The 17,090-nt window shown below is 55.2% G+C and overlaps 2 protein-coding genes across 4 annotated transcripts in view; one reads left to right on the top strand and one right to left on the bottom strand.

The window, feature by feature from the left end:
- Positions 1-17,090, bottom strand: part of LOC133361317 (zinc finger protein 91-like) — a gene marked incomplete at its 3' end in the record, with an annotated part of 1,159,662 nt that overhangs the window by 865,120 nt on the left and 277,452 nt on the right. The window lies entirely within an intron of this gene.
- Positions 1-17,090, top strand: part of LOC133361254 (uncharacterized) — a 59,435-nt gene that overhangs the window by 19,249 nt on the left and 23,096 nt on the right. For all 3 annotated transcript variants that reach the window (XM_061580153.1, XM_061580150.1, XM_061580152.1), the window contains exons 6-10: positions 1,546-3,321; positions 3,837-5,275; positions 9,341-10,052; positions 10,494-10,756; positions 13,151-14,401. In XM_061580153.1, the coding sequence (XP_061436137.1) occupies positions 1,546-3,321; positions 3,837-5,275; positions 9,341-10,052; positions 10,494-10,756; positions 13,151-14,401 (5,441 nt within the window). The remainder of the gene's footprint in view (positions 1-1,545; positions 3,322-3,836; positions 5,276-9,340; positions 10,053-10,493; positions 10,757-13,150; positions 14,402-17,090) is intronic.

Raw genomic sequence — 17,090 nt, 5'->3', positions numbered from 1 at the left:
TCTCACGATATCATCCGTGGTGACCTGAACTGTCCCGGGCCGACTGGGTTCTTGTGGTAAAATGAACGGCGAATTATCTTGGTGAGATCATCGATAGTCGCGTTTTTTTTCTAAACCGCAACATGTTGCTCGGGAAATCTACCGGATCACATCCTCTCACATCCGCTGATGCCGTAACTGTGACCGACGTTCAGATCACGGTCTCGTGATGAACAAAGTGGCTTTGCCGATTAATCCCCCACCCCCTTACAACTATATCACAATCTTGATTGGAAGTTCGTGACGGCAGGAATCCATACTCTTTGGTTCTTTCGGTAAAGTCACGTAGGTAGAAAAAGTAATAGATCACGAAGTTTCGATCGCAACACAAGCAATCGTCATCAGGCGGAAGAAAGAGGAGGGAAGCTGCTGATGCAGGCTGCTTGTAAAGGTTAGAGATGGGCCTGGCCCCAGAGTCATAAACCAAGTGGGGGGGGAGGGGCGAGTGATGTTAAAGTGAGATATATTTGCATGTGAATGTACTGTGTAAATGTGATTAGCATGTCAATGTAAGCTCGCAGCGCACCTTCACATCAAGGACTGCATGTTAATGTAAGATCGGATAAATGTGCATGTTAATGAAGTGTGTAAATGTGATTGACTATATCATACAGAGACTTATGATGCTTTCCTTCAGAAGATCCGGTCATCGTCAGCACGTCTAAATCTTGCATCGACAGTTGATTCATTTTCAGCTCAATTAGAAAATTACATAACTGCTGTTGTTGATGGACTCATGCCCATCTAAACGCGCAGACTCGACAGTGCTCGCTGAGCTGCATTGGCTTCCACTTGCCGAACAAAAGCATTTATAATGTCGCACCCATAACACACAAAGTGCTTGACCCAAATTAACCGCAATACCTCGCCGATCTTGTCAAGGAGCATAAACCATCATCGCGCAACCTCCGGTCATCCTCGCAGCGGCTTTTGGCTGGCCATCCAACAAAGACGGTCACTGCATCGCGTGCTTTCAGATGCTCTTGAAAGCAGCCATCCGGAATGCTCTTCCGGATGTGAGGAAGCCACTCAAGCTATGCACTTTTAAATCGTCCATATTTAGAAGTAATTTCTCAGATGTATGTGTTTAGTTTATTTTGCTTTCCACAAACCTCCGATTAGCATGGTTGGCTATGTACGGTGCGAAAGAAGTTCCTCCTGAGTCTCCCCTAGAGGTCGCAAACGGGTTTTGATTCCGTACCCGTACCCGGCCGCACCAGGGTCGCAAACGGGTACCCGTACCCTACCCGATAACCGGCTACCCGTACCCGACCGGGTACGGGTAGCCGGGTATCGGGTAGGGTATCGGGTACCCGATTGCGAACTCTGGTCTCCCCATGTCTCCTCGCATCTCCCCGAGTCTCCCCGCGACTCCCTCGCTTTTCACTCACGGGAGTTGGCTGCTTCCTCCTTTCTCTAAGCTTCCTCCCCCGTGTCTGCCCATGCCTCCCTTTGCCCCCTCTCCCCTCCTCTTCTCCCTACCCCCCTCCCCCGCCTCCCCCTCAGGCCTCCGCGTTCACCAGCAACTGAAGCACGGACTGTGCGACTTCACGAAGGGTCTCCTCTACGACGAGGTGGAGGAGGAGGAGGAGGAAGAGGACGGGGAGGCCGCGGGGAGGGGGCGGCGGCGGCTTCGCGGGTCTGCGGACGCCGCCAACCGCCCATCCCCCTCGTCGTCGTCCGGCAACAACAACAACAACAACGCAACAACAACAACAACGGCAAGAGGCGCCCAGGCGATTCCGTACCCCGAGCCGGGCGAGATCTGCACAGATGGAGACAGAGTTCACATCCACCTGGACGGAGAGGGTTTCGACGATGACGTGGAGGACGATGATGAGGACGACGAGGAGGACGATGATGAGGATGAAGACGATGACGAGTATGGGGAGGTGGAGGATGGCGAGGTGGAGGATGGCGAGGTGCTGGATGGGGAGGTGGAAGACGGCGAGGTGGAGGAGGAGGGGGAGCTGAGATGCTACGTGGACACGACGGCTCCGGGGAGACGCCGGAAGTCGCTGTCCGGCGTCGTCTCCCGGCTGCTGCTGCCGCCACCGCCTCCCTTCCACGCAGAGCCGCCCGGCAGCAACAACGCCACCGCCGCCGCCGTAAGCCCCCTCAGCACCACAGCCACGGAGCCTCCCGGCGCCTCTCCGTGGGGGGCTCACTCTGCCACCGCTCACCACCACCACGATGCTCACCAAGACCACGCTCAGCACCCGGCGCAGCGAAAGCGTCCACGCATCGACGAGATCGCGAGCTCGCTGCACACGCGCATCCAGCGTCGCCACGTCCTGCTGGGCTCGCCGTCCTCCTCACCGCAGCCCTCCTCGCCGCCGTACTCCTCCTCCTCCTCGCCGTCGTCCCGCTACCACCACAGGCAGCACGGCTACGGCGGTGACGGCGGCGGCGGCGACGTCGGACGTAGGACGAGGAAGAGGAGCAGGAAGGGAGGAGGCGTGATCTGCGGCGATGGCGGTGATGGCGACGATGATGGTGGTGATGTCGACGGCGGTGAAGACGACGGCGGCGACGATGATGATGGTGGCGACGACGGTTACGACGACGGTTACGACGACGGTGGCGACGATGACGATGGGCGATGGTGGCATGACGACGGCGGCGGCGGCGGCAACGGCGACGGCTCTCCCTATCGACGGCAGCAGCAGCAGCTGTCCAACAACTCTGGCAGATCGTTTGGTGGTGGCGGCGGCGGCGGTGTACCACGACCATCCCCCGCATCGTCCTCCACCGGGTCGACGACGACGACAACAACAACAACGGCGGCAGCAACAACAACAGCAGCGGCGACGACGTTCCGCTGCAAGCACTGCGAGTATCACAGCGCGACGGCGCGAGGCGTGAGCACGCACTACCAGCGCATGCACCCCTACGTCAAGTTCAACTTCCGCTACATCCTGGACCCGCTCGACCGCTCGGAGACCTACCGCTGCCTCGAGTGCCCCCACGAGTCGCCCGCGCTGCCCGCGCTCAAGCGCCACTACTCGCGACGCCACCCGCAGGCGCTCTACGTGCACAGCCTGGAGCGGCCCGGCCGCTCGCTGTACCGCTGCGTCGCGTGCCCCTACACGAACGCCAACGTGCGCGGCATGATGCCGCACTACCAGAGGATGCACCCAGGCGTCGCCGTCACCAACGCGCTCATCTTCTCCAGCTTCGTGAGGCTGCCGGACGACGGTGGTGGCGGCGGAGATGGTGGTGGCGATGATGACGATGGCGGCGGCGGTGGTGATGGCGATGCAGCATCGTCCGTAGCCAGAGGTGAGTCTGGGGGTAATAGGAGTGCGAGTCGTTTGGTGGGTCCACCCGCTCGCTCGTTCGCTCATTCGTTCGTCCACCCATTGATGTGTTCATTCACTCAACTCGGTCACCCACTCACTCACCCATTCATCCACCCACCTCACTCACCCAATTACCCATGCACTCAATCATCCCATTCACCCACTTAATCATCCCATTCACCCGCTCGCTCACCCGCTCACTCATCCGGTCACTCACCCGCTCACTCACTCGCTCACCCACCCACTCACTTAACCACCCACCCATTCATCCACCCACCTCCTCACCCACTCACCCACCCAATTACCCATGCACTCTATCATCCCATTCACCCACTTAATCATCCCATTCACCCGCTCACTCAACCACTCACCCACTTACTCATCCACTCACCCACCCACTCACCCACTCATTCACCCACTCACTTACCAACCCACTCACCCGCTCACTCACCCGCTCACTTAACCACCCACCGACTCACCTACTCACCTGGTTAGGTGGAGGAGGAGGAGGCGTTGAAGGAGGCAAGTCGCGTGGACACGGCGGCCCGTCTCCAGCGCCCGGTCGCTGGCAATCGCCGTCGCCCGACGCCACAACAACCACAGCAACCACTGGACCCGCCGCTGGCCCGCCCCAACCGCAACCGCGGCCAACCACGGCCTACCAATGCGACCTGTGCACCTATACGCACCTCAACATCCACTCGGTCCTCATCCACTACCAGCGTGGTCACCGCGACGTCAAGGCCTCGTACTCGCGCATACGCAAGGTGGCGCTGGGTCCCGACGGCGTTCCGCGGTCTCCCACCCTCGCCCGCCCCGCCACCAACTCCCCCCCCTCCTCCTCGTCAGCTGGGGCGGCGGCAGGGGCGGCGGCAGGGGCGGCGGCGGCCCCTGCAGCAGCAGCGGCCCACGCAGCCGTCGCCCCGGGAGACCTGCTCTACTTTTGCCGCCACTGCACCTACTCCCACCGCAGCGTGGAGTCCGTGCTGGCGCACTACCGGCAGTCGCACCCGGACGTCGTGGTCACCGCCGGTTACATCCGTCGCGGCTACAGCCTCCTGCCTCGTCCCACCACCGGCGCTGGCATCGCCGGCGCCGGCGCCGCCGCCGACGCGTCCGGAGCCCAGCGCGGCGCACTGCAGCCGCTCGGCGCCAGGGTGAAGGTGGGAGGGCTGGAGAAGGCGGAGCCCGCCGACCCGCTGACACTCTTCTACTGCCGGGTGTGCCCCTACGACAACCGCACCCTCAAGGGCGTGCTGGTGCACTACCAGAAGCGCCATGGCGAGGTGAAGATCACGGGGCTGGCGGTGAGGGAGCACACGGAGGTCGTGCGCCGTCGGATCCTCCTCATGCAGCAGAGTCAGCAGCAGCAGGACGGGAATCAGAATCAGCCGCGGAAGAAGATGGAGTTCCATGATGGAAATCAGCAGCAGCAACAGCATCAGAAGATGGAATTGGATGACGGAAATTTGCTTAAGCAGCAGCAGCATCACCAGCAGGGCATGCTTAGCAGCTCATGGCAACAACCACTCTACCCTCTCTCTGAGAAAGGAAAGGAGATGATGATGATGATGGTGGTGGGCGGTGGTGGTGGTGGTGGTGGTGGTAGTAGTAGTAGTGGTGGTGGTGCCAGGCTAGGTGCACCGGTCGTTTCAGCTTCGGCTGCGTTGGAAGCGGCTTCGGCAGCTCCTTGCGCGCCGGTCATGGCGGCCGTTATGGGCGGAGGAGGAGATGGCAGTGCAGCAAGGGGGAAGAGAGCGAGTGGAGGAGGTGTCGGTGGTGGAGGAGTTGGAGGAGGTGGAGGAGGAGCAGCGTCCAGAGCCGAGGCGCGGGCACTTCGGTTGGCACCGCCTGCCCTGTGGTGCAGATTCTGCGATCGGCGGGAGCGTTACATCCTGGATCTCCGCAGGCACTACGAGGAGGCTCACCCCAAGGTGAGGGGCGGGGTGGGTGGGTGAGTGGGTGGGGAGTTGCTCACCTACCTTGTATACAAATCGTTTATTCACACACACTCGCCGTGGCCGAGTACATCATAAATACATGACAGATAAATATATATATTTTTTCATAATTTACATTTTGGGTCAGATCGCGTTATTTATAAATGTGTCGTAACCCTCCACCACCCGACACGGCCAAACAGTAAAAAATGTGTCACGTTTTCAACGGACAAATTAATTCACTTCTTTAGCCCACCGGTGTGCTGAAGAGAGAATCAACACCATTTTTAAATTTGAGTAGTACGACGTTTCGCTGATAATTACAATCAGCTTCATCGGGCAAGAATGGTGAAGCTCTCCTGTTGCTTCCGGTCTTAAATAGAGCAGCAGTAGGGTGACGTCATCATTTAATACTTATGTCGGGGAATGGTGGTAAGGGCTACGGCACATTGCCAAAGGGGGAGAAAGGGGTGGGGGTCAGATTAGTGCTGCTGTATACAATAATATGCGAAGATAATTCATAATAAAGTTTTTTTGGGTTGGATCGCGTAAGTATAAATGTGTCGTAACCCCTCCACCACCCGACACAGCCAGTCGGGTTTGCCACGTAAATTAAACGTGCCAATTAGTCACTCCTTCAGCCCACCGGTGTGTTGGCAATTACATCCAGAATCATCGGGGGGCTGAATTAGTGACTAATTGGCACCTTCTGTTTACGTGCCAAGCTTTACCGGCTGCGTTGCATGGTGGAGGTTTTCGACATACAGTCATACCTCGGTATACGACCGCTTTGGAATACGTCGAATTTTGTGTACGTCGTGTTTTGACGAGAACATTTTTTCTTGGGATACGACGTCTTGCTTGGGAGACGACGTGCTTGCTAGAACTTGTATGGGTCGGGATGAGTCACCGCGTCCCCGCGTAGACCCCTTTCACGACTCCTCCCCTTCCTCACCACCATCCTCGTAGGCTATCAACCCCTCTCAGCAAGGTAAAGTGACGTTAAATTTTATTTTAATTTATTTTAATTTATTTATGCATTTGTTTTAATTTATGTATGCATTTTAGTAATAAGTAGTGTCTAAATTATTTGATACAACCCCATTAATGTATAATATGCCACTTAAAATATAATTTCTTATACTCTGGAACGGATTATTTCCTTTCCCTTTATTTCTTATGGGAAAAATTCATTTGGTGTCCGTCATTTTCGGTGTAAGTCCTACCTTCTGTAACGAATTAACGACGTATACTGAGGTACCACTGTAATTATACTTGACACAATCTAACCCAAAAACCTTTATTACGAATAATATTGGTCGCACAAGCCTGCGTGTTAAAATGCAATCGTCAACGGGTGTATCCACAATCAAGCAATCGAGATTAATAATAAAAATAAAGCATACGAACTATAAAGGGCCGGTCTCCTAGCAGAGACGTCTTACGTGGCAGGGCACGGTTGTGCGGTCGCGAGTGGAGGGGATAATACGTTATTTTGATCCATAATATAGTTGTTTTTCGGTTAGATCATGTAAAAAACCTATATTAGGCATGATATTGGTCCTGAAAGCTTCCATGTTAAAGTTATTTAGATTTTCGGGGGCGGGGGGGGGAGCAGATGGGTGTAGAATGTGGCCACAAATCTGGCTGCCGCCTGATGTTGGCAGTTGCAATTACTGGCGAAACGTCGAACTTAGATTGTAAATGTTGTGGCTCTTTAAAACACCGGTGTGCTGTACTAGTAACGAATTGACACGTTCTGTTCACGTGACATAAACTTTACTAATTGGTTGTGTTGGGTGGTGGTGGGTTTAATGACACATATTTACGCAATCTAACCCAAAACAATCCCCCTATATTATGGACGATATTGGTCGTGAAAGCCTGCGTGTTAAAGTTCTTGATTTTGGAGAGGGGTGGGCGACAATTGTGGTAGAACGTGGCCATGGTGAGATTGAATAGAGGTGAAGATGGCCGAGTGGGCGGCTCTGCAGGTCTCCTCAACGAGTGGCGTGCTGGCTGCGCAGAACCACCGCTCTTTTTCCTCGCCGTACAACTGACTTGAGCCGATCACGCTTAGCGGCGTTGGTAAATCCCCACCAGGCTGGAGGGCAGTTAGCTCATCCTCGTGATGGACTGGACTCATATGAGTGCGCAATATGAAATGTTCTTACTCTTACTTACTCGGTGATAATGGTTGAGGCTTAAACAGTATGAACGCACCATTGCGGCTTTCCATGCGCTCGTAATATGTGCGAGGCATAAAAGTACGAGCACACGAGGCAACTATAGAGGCAATATTCTTGGTTCTTTCGGTAAAGTCACGTAGAAGGGAAATAATAAAATAATCAAAAATTAAACAATAAAATTCTCACGACCGCCACTTTTTTCAAATTCTTGCTGTGCTTTTCACACCTGATGATGATTGCTTGCTGCAATCTAAACATCGTGAGAATTTTATTGTTTTAGATTTTTATTATTGTATTATTTCCCTTCTACGTGACTTTACCGAAAGAACCAAGAATATTAATCCCTGTAGTCACGAAAGCTTTAAATCGAAATATAGAAGCAATGTCGGGGGCCGTTAATAAGTTACTGGTGATGACCACACCCAAAATTTTCATCACTGCCTCTCGATAAATTTAAGTGGAGGTTGATCAGGGGTAGTGGTTGATGCTGCGGGCTGCCTTGGTCTTCCCTTTGGCCCGACCATCAGTTCTGTGAACTTTTAATGATTGAGCGTGACATTATTCCAAGTGGCCCACCTCTGAATGTGGCCGATTTATTCGGCAGTCGATGCAGAATTGGATTCTGGGATAAATGAAGGTGTCGCCTGCGAATTTTAACGAGCACAATATGTCAGCGGTTGTCGGTTGTTGGCGGTAATGGCAAAGCCTGCAGGGCCAAGCGCTGACCCCTTGGATTACACCGGCATTGATCGTAGCATACTCGGAAGCCTTCATTGCAAACTTGGTGCACTGAGAATGGTTATTGATAAATGAGACCGTCCAGTGTCAAGATGTTGTCCTGACCGTTCATGATTGAGAGTTACTCAAAGTATACTCTTTGGTTCTTTTGGTAAAGTCACGTGCGTATAAAATACAAATACTGAAAGAACCAAAGAGTATGGATTCCTGCAGTCACGAAAGCTTCAAATCTCGAGTGTAAACGAGCGTGACGGAGAGTTACATCATGAGGACTCTTGCCAGGAGCAAAATAGAATAATAGTTTTTTTTTTCCCCTTTTTTATGACAACAAAACTGAAACCTTTTTACTAGGAATCATATTCACATTAACCATAATACTTGCCGTCAGAATGCAAACAAAAAAACATGCTGATAATGTATGCAATGTCCTTGAAATTGATTGGTCCACACCAGAGACAGCTCCCCCGAGCCCTCATTACTCTGATAGTGCGTTGTCTTTGAGTTGTGCGCCTTTTGGCATCATCTGGTTGAACACCGTATGAGACTAGGCTCTAAAGAAAGCTGTCTCTGGTGTGGACCAATCAATTTCAAGGACAATGCATACATTATCAGTGTGTTATTTTTGTTTGCATTCTGACTGCAGGTATTGTGGTTAATGTGAACATGATTCCTCGTAAAAAGGTTTCGGTTTTGTTGCCAGACAAAAAGAGTAAAAAACCTATTCTGTGACGGAGAGTGTCGAAGGCTTTGCTGAAGTCCGAGCAGATGACAGGAATGTACTCGTTTGTGGTGAGCCATGTCAGCAACGCTGATGAGGGCAGCAGTGGTGGAGCCTGAAGGGTGGAAGGCAAATTGATCTGAGACATATTCTTGGTTCTTCCGGTAAAGTCACGTAGAAGGGAAATAATAAAATGATGAAAATAAAACATAACAAAATTTTCACAATGTTTCGACCACAACGCAAGCAGCCGTCCTCAGATGAAGAACAGAGCTGTCAGAAAGACATTAGGACGCTTCTACCATTAGCCAGCGGTGTTCCAGCAGCGCACCCACTCACTCACCCTCTCACCCACCCACTCACCCACTCACTCACCGACTCGCTCACCTACCCACCTCTCCGTGTACCCGCCAGGTTGCCGTCACGTCCGGCACGCTGCTGGCGTGGGCCTCCCAGGATGGCCAGGTGTCCCCTGGCTACCACTGCGAGCTCTGCGGCTTCCGCCACTCGCTGGCCAAGGGCCTGTACGCACACTACCAACACGGCCACCGCTCCCACGCCATCAACTACCAGTACGTCCTCACGCAGCTGTGCGTGCGGCCGCCGGACGACGCCGCCGCCGCCGCCGCAGCAGCAGCACCACCTACCGGGACCAGGAGAGGTTCCCGGACAGAGCAGGACGACGAGGAGGAGGTCCAAAAGACCAAGGAGGAGGAGGAGGTTCATGAGGAGGAGGAGGTGGGGGAGGGGGGAAGCTCGCTCCATGCGTGCGTCAATTGCAGCTTCCGCAGTTCGACGCGAGGCGACCTTCTGGTTCACTACGAGGCCTTCCATCCCTGGCAGCAACCTCCCGTGCAGCCATCACAGCCTCAGCCTCATCAGCCTCTGGTGGAGGTGAAGGTGAAGGTGGAGGTGGAGGAGGAGTTGGAGGTGGAGGAGGAGGAAGAGGAGGCGATGGATGGTGGTGATAACGGAGACGGATTTGCGACGAAGAAGAAAAAGAGGAGGAAAATTATGATGGTGATGCCATCGTTGCTGGGTGATGGTGGTGATGGTGGTGATGGTGGTGATGGTGGTGATGGTGGTGATGGTGGTGATGGGGATGCAGCATTGTCCTTAGCCAGAGGTGAGTCATTCATTGAGTTACCCACTCATTCATTCGGCTGCTCATTCACACACTCATTTGTCCATTCACCCACCCACACCAACCCATCCACTCACCTACTTATCCACCCACCCTCTCACTCGCCCACTCATTCACCCGCCCACTCATTCACCCACCCTCACCTGCCCACCCACCTACTCATTCACCCAGCCACTCAGCCACTCACCCAGTCACTCATCCACCCACCCTCTCACTCACCCACTCACCCACCACCCACTCAGCCACTCACCGACCCGCTTGCCTACGCACTCACTCACGCACCCACCCACTCATCCATCCACGCTCTCACTCACCCACCCACCCTCTCACTCACCCACTCGCTCACCCACATACTCGGCTTCTCACCCACTCACCCACCCACTTACTGACCCTCTCACCCACCCTCTCACCCTCTCTCCCCAGGTGTATCCCCGGCGAGCACTAGCCCAGGCCGCATGGTCACCTACCATTGCAAGCACTGCAGCTTCTACTCGTGCACGAACCTCCACGGCCTGCTCACACACTATGGCAAGAAGCACCCCGAGGTGAAGGTCAAGATGTCGGACTTCCTGCGTCCCGAGGACCCCAAATACAACTCTGTGTACAAGTGTCGGCACTGCCCCTACACCAACACGCGCATCCACGGAGTGCTCACCCACTGCCAGAAGAGACATCCGGATGTCAAGGTAGGTGGGAGTTTTTGTGGGAGTGAGTGTGTGGGTGGATGGGAGAATGGGTGGGTGGGAGTGTGGGTGGGGGTGTGGGTGGGAGTATGGGTAGGAGTGTGGGGGTTGCTGTGATGGATGTGAGTAATGCCTTGGAGGGAATGGCCAATTCCAAAATCTGCTATACCCCTTCATAGTCCTTTTAACCATCACAGTGGCCAAACGGGGTCTCTGGACGGCTGCGAGGGGCTGGTAACCCCTCCTCCACCTTTAATACAAGTGTAGTGACGTCGGGGATGGCACTGTATGGTGCCGGCCCGGAAGGGCCGTGCCGTTCGATGTTCCTACATCGTGGACAGCACCGTGTGGGTGGCTGTGTGTAACACCAGCCCTAGTGGGGCTTGGTGAGCACTCGGATAGTGCGGGCACCACGCACAGCGTGTGGTGGGCGCTCCCACGAGGCGGAGTGGGTGAGTGTCAACCAGAGTGCATGGCACTCTGGTTGACCCCGTAGACACGTGATCCGGAGTGTCCACACAAGGGGCCCCAGGTGGCGGGGGCTAGTGGGTGGTCACGTGTCCGGGGAGAGCTCTTGAGAAGGATCGAGAGAGAACGAGAATGGTCGAAGGCGGGCGGGGCCGAGGGCGGAGCGGCCCCGTCCGTAGGGGGATATAAGGTGGGTCCCTGAGCGGGACCAGAGTCGCTGCATTCTACAAGCCGGAAGCTCAACACCTACAAGCTGGAAGCTCAACGTCTACAAGCTGGAAGCTCAACACCTACAAGCTGGAAGCTCAACATCTACAAGCTGGAAGCTCAACATCTACAAGCTGGAAGCTCAACATCTACAAGCTGGAAGCTCAACATCTACAAGCTGGAAGCTCAACATCTACAAGCTGGAAGCTCAACATCTACAAGCTGGAAGCTCAACATCTACAAGCTGGAAGCTCAACATGTATAAGCTGGAAGCTCAACGTCTCAAGCCGAAGCTCTTCGTCCTACGAGGCAACCACGTGGTCGGAGACCCGAGTGAGGGTCCGACCCTTCGTAGCAGTAACTCCTCAGTATAGGGTAGTTAGCTGGGTGGTTACCACCCTAAGCTGTATCTGGTAAAGGGGCAATTTCCCCTTTGTGTTACGGCGTTACGATGAATGTGTTGCCTCTAAAAGGAACAACGTCTGTGACTCAGTTGTACTCATTACACAAGTACCACAAATTTTTTTTTTAAATCGAACAAAGCTTGTGCCGAAGGCCCCGGGGGGGACAGGCATCTATGAGATCTCCTGGCCAAACCCCATTTGGCGGAGCCAGGAGACTGAATCCTTACCCTCGGGGTTCCTCCAGAAACAGCAAAAGCCATTGTGAGTGGCCACGTGTGGAATCTTCGATCGCTCACTGCGGAGGAGAGACTGCCACTCCTCTGTCGGGAGCTGGGTCGGTACCGCCTGGATCACTGCGGTATTCCGGAGGTCTGGTGCACTGGTTCTTGCACCATGAGGGATGAATAGTCCCCTACTCAGGGCAGGAAACTGTCAAAAAAACAAGGAGTGGCTCTTAGAATGAAGGGGATGTGGGAGTGTGGTGGTGACGTATGGGAAGCTGTAAGCCCCAGGCTACTTTGGGCTCGCCTTCCCATCAACCAGAGGCGAGGAGTGGTGGTTGTGGTTACTTATGCCCCCACCAAAGATGAACATCAGTGGAGGGGATGCAGGCAAGGCCGATGAGTCAGATGCCTTCTATGACCTCCTGTCACAGGTGCTAGCTAAAGTGGCCCCTCGGGATAGAGTCATCCTGTTGGGTGACTTTAATGCTCGAGTTGGTCATGATGCTGGCACCTGTTCTGGAGTGATTGGAATGCATGGGCCAGATCAGCTCAATAACAAGAGGGGGAGGCTGCTAGACTTTTGTGCAGCACATGGGCTTATAATTACCAACACAACATCATCAATGCACGCCAGGTCCAAGCAAGAACATCTGCTGAACTATACAGTGACGGAACAGCGGATGCGGACCCATGTCCTTGACACCAGGACCTACCATGGAGCGGATCTGCTCACTGACCATCGGCTAGCCGCTTTTGTCTTCCCAGTGGTGAAGGTTTACTACACAACACACACTCTTTTGAGGCTAAATCGACCGAGGAGAGGTCCATGACTGGATTTAGATAATCGTCACTGGCGTTGGTAGCCATGAGTGGGAATCGAATTTGGGTCACTGGGTTCATAGCGCTAACCGCTACGCCAACGCACCCCACATAGTTCAACACACACACTAACACTCACTAACATACACACTCATGAACACACGAACACTCACACACCCACAGTGGCCTGGTCTCAGCTGGCTTATATTATAGTTTAACTACCCCCTTACCAACCCCCCACCACCCTCCACGACCCCCCTCACCCGACCCCGCAGGTGACTGCGGACGACTTTCTGCGCGACGCCGAGTTCACCCCGAGCTGCGGGGTGTCCCCGTGCCCCTCCAGCCCCCTGTCCAAGCCCAGCTTCGGCGCCTACCGCTGCCCCGTGTGCCCCTACGCCCACTCCAGCCTGGACAAGTTGCGGGCGCACTGCCAGCGCCAGCACTCCCGTGCCAGCCTGGCCGCCGCCGCCGGCGCCTCCGGGGCTCACTCCTCCCTCTTCCTGCCACCGCTGCCGCCTCCTCACCACGCCGCCCAACAGCCCCACCGCCCCGTCGGCGTCTCGTCGTCGTCGTCGTCTCCCACGGTCGCCCCCCTCTCGGCATTCTTCGCCACCTCCTCATCGCTCTCCTCCCCCACCCTCGTGCCCCTCTCCTCCTCGTCCGCCCGCTTCCGTGCCAGCATTGCGGGAACGTTGCCGCCGCCCGCATCCGGGATTCCCTCGTCCGGAACTCCGGTGGGGTCGGGGTCGGGTTTGGGGTCTGGGTTGGGGCCATCCCAACAGCAGCAGCAGCGTCACCCCCACCACCGCTACTTGTCGCTGGCTTCGCCACTGCCGCCGCTACCGCCGGCAAAGTCTCCGTTGGCCACCGCCGGTGGAGCGCAGCAGCAGCAGCAGCGGCAGCGCTCCGGCTCCCCCCTTGGAACGTTCCTCCAAATCTTCTCCTCTGCTGCATCTCCCTCGGATCGCTCCGCGGATTCCTTCTCCTCCTCCTCCGGTGGTGGTGGTGGTACCGGTGGTGGTTCTGGTGGTGGTGGCAACACCGGCCGGAGGATGGTTTCCTCCTTCCCGGAGCCCGGGCGCGCCGTCTTCCGCTGCCGCCTGTGCCGCTACGCGTGCGGCACTCGCAAGGGCATCGCCCGCCACTACCGCCTCACCCACAGTGACGTGCGGGCGCAGCCCGCCGGCGGCCTCAACCTGTTTGCGTGCACGCTGTGCGCCTACACCCACCCGCTGCGCAAGGGGCTCGCGTCGCACTACCAGAAGCGGCATGGGGACATCGAGGCGTACTACACCCACTGCCTGGCCGCCCTCTGGGACGTGACGCCCGAGGGGAAGGCCGTTCCCGTAGTGGGGGGAGCAGCGGGACTGGGACTGGGGGGAATGGGAGGAGGAGGGCTCGGAGCCGTGGGGCTGGGATCTGGCATCGGGAGACTGTCAGCCGGAGCTGCGGCCGGTTCCACGGCCGGAGTTGTGGGGCTGGGATCTGGCAGGAAGGCGGTGATTCTGGACGGCGCTGGGAAGGTAACCTTGGGGTGGTGGTCGTGGAGGTGGTGTGTGGTGGTGGTGGTGGAGAGTGGTGGTCGTGGAAGTGGTGTGTGGTGGAGGTGGTGTGTGGAGGTGGTGTGTGGTGGTGGTGGAGAGTGGTGGTCGTGGAGGTGGTGGAGAGTGGTGGTCGTGGAGGTGGTGGTGGTGTGGTGGTGGTTGTCTATCAAAAAACTACCGCCGACCTCCTCGGTAGTGTCGGATGGTAACGATTTGGTGGATTCTCTTTGGTTCTTTCGGTAAAGTCACGTAGGTAGAAATAAAACAAAATAAATCGCGACGTTTCGATCGCAACACAAGCAACCGTCATCAGGCGGAACCGATACAGCAAGACAACTGCTGATTTAGGAGAAAGATCTTCTAACAAGAGCTTAGAAAGGGTTTTGGTGGGCTCAAACCCAGGGGTAAGTGGGCGGAGCTAGAGAAGGAAGAAAGGGGGGGGGACTTTACCGAAAGAACCAAAGAGTATGGATTCCTGCAGTCACGAAAGCTTAAAATCAAGATTTGGTTGATGTGAGCAATGGCGTGGAGGAAAAGCCAATTCCAAAACCGGCTGTTCCCCCTCATCATGGTGCTTATAGCCACCACAGCGGCCAAATGGACGCCTCTGAATTTTAATGGCCACAGAAGCACGTGTATAGCTAAGCTTGTGCCGGAGGACCCGAGGAGACAGGCGGCTGTGACATCTCCTGGTCAAAACCCCATTTGGCGGAGCCAGGAGATTGAATCCTCACCCTCGGGGTTCCTCCAGGAACAGCAAAACGCCACAGCGAGTGGCCACATGGAATGTGTGGACACTCCAGAAAAGAGGCTGCCACTCCTCTGTTAGGAGCTGGACCGGTACCGCCTGGATCTCTGCGGCATTCAGGAGGCCCGGTGAACCGGCTCTGGTTCCAGCCTCTGAGGGGTGGACAGCCCTCTACTCGGGGCAGGAGACTGCCAAACAACGAGTGGCTCTCCTTCTCAACAAGAGAGTGACGGGGGTGTGGGAGAGTGATGGTGAGGGGGTGGGAAGCTGTAAGCCCCATGTTACTTTTGTGGGCTTGCCTTACCTTGAACCAGAGCATTGGTGGTTACTTTTGCCCCCACCGAAGATGAACATCAGTCTGCCTAAGTAGCCCGCGATCATAAATCACTTCTTTAACTCCATCAAAAAAGTTACTTGCAGCACCACATCTATCACAATCATTAGGGGAAAGAGAGGTTATCCGATTTGAGACCCCCAGGTTTGCAGAATTTCTGAGCGTTTCCGTGATACCATCAATAGGCTCTGGGTTGTACCCTGACTACATAGCCGGGAGTCGGAGCCTTTCCCTGTTCATCTTGGGGTGTGACAGGGATGTCTTCTGGCTTGCACATTATTTAATATGTTTTTCGACCACGTATTTCATGAAGCCTTCTATGGCTGTACTGGAGGAATTTCCATCTGCTATGAGAGGCTGATTGATGCCCGGGTGCAGTCAAGGGATGGCTCCCTATTGGTCAACCATGTTATGTATGCTGATGATCTGGTGATTGCTGCTCATTCAGAGGAGGCGTTGGAGGTGTTGCTGCTTGGCCTGGAATGTATTACTAAGAGGTGGGGCCTTACCATCAGCCCCTCTGAAAATAAGCACCTGCCTGGATATTTTGTGCGATCAAACACTCCACCCCTCAACTCCCCAATAGTGATGGGGCAGTTGTGGAGAGAGTGGAGAGTTTACCATACCTGGGCAGTATACTTACGACCAGCTCCGGTTTGACAGCAGAGGTCTCACTCCGAATCAGTCGAGCGGCATTTTTTTATCGACTGCGTAACGCTGTGTGGAAGCTACCTGGTCTGTCGTTTCACACAAAGTTTCGGATCTTCTCAGTCAGTCATGCCCTCCCTTCTCTATGCTTGCAAAACGTGGACCCCCTCATGGACTATCTTCACCGGTTAGATACTTGTAGGCTGGCCTGCTTATGATCCATCCTGGGTTTAGCCAGGCTGGATTGTGTGAGGAACTCACAAATCCTTGAAAGATCTGGACAAAGTCCCATCGGTGAGCTCCTCTGGCAGGCAAGGCTGCGTTGGCTGGCTCATGTAGCCCGCATGCCCAGCCACCGCATGCCTAAACAGCTTTTGTTTGGTCGAATAGAGGAGGCTAAACGGGCGCGGCACGGGCTAGAGAAGAGATGGAGTAATGTGGTACAGGAGGACGTGGAGCTTATTGGACTTGCCCCAGCGGTTTCAAGATTGGCCTTTGTGGAGGAGGCTTGTAAAGGACGCTACTGGGCAGTTGGAGGCAATTGCCCTCCAACAACAACGGAGGGAAGAGGAGTGACGCTCAACAACGAGCGGAGCACCGGGTGGCTAAAGCACAGCAAGTTGGTACAGGTGGTGCATCGGCCACTTGTCTCAGTCAGTCAACCCATGGCACCTGCTGCGTCTGTCCCATAACCTCCTGCCAGTGGGCGTTCGACACGTCACGTGGCTTTAATGTGCACATAGCCTGGCACAAGCGCCGTGGTGACGACACTGTCAGTGGTAAATGGCTGTTGTTGTGGTGGAGAGCAGTAGAGTTTAGGGAAGGTGGGGTTGTGTGGTGGGTGGCGGAGAAATACATTGAGCTGTGGGTCTGGGATCTGGCAGTAAGGCGGTGATTCTGGACTGCACTGGGAAAGGTGGTGGAGGTGTGGTGGTGGT

This window comes from Lethenteron reissneri, chromosome 72 (genome assembly GCF_015708825.2).
Source record: "Lethenteron reissneri isolate LAM-NWPU_2019-01 chromosome 72, ASM1570882v1, whole genome shotgun sequence".
Classification (NCBI taxonomy): Eukaryota; Metazoa; Chordata; class Hyperoartia; order Petromyzontiformes; family Petromyzontidae; genus Lethenteron; species Lethenteron reissneri.
This window is presented reverse-complemented; position numbering and strand designations above follow the sequence as displayed.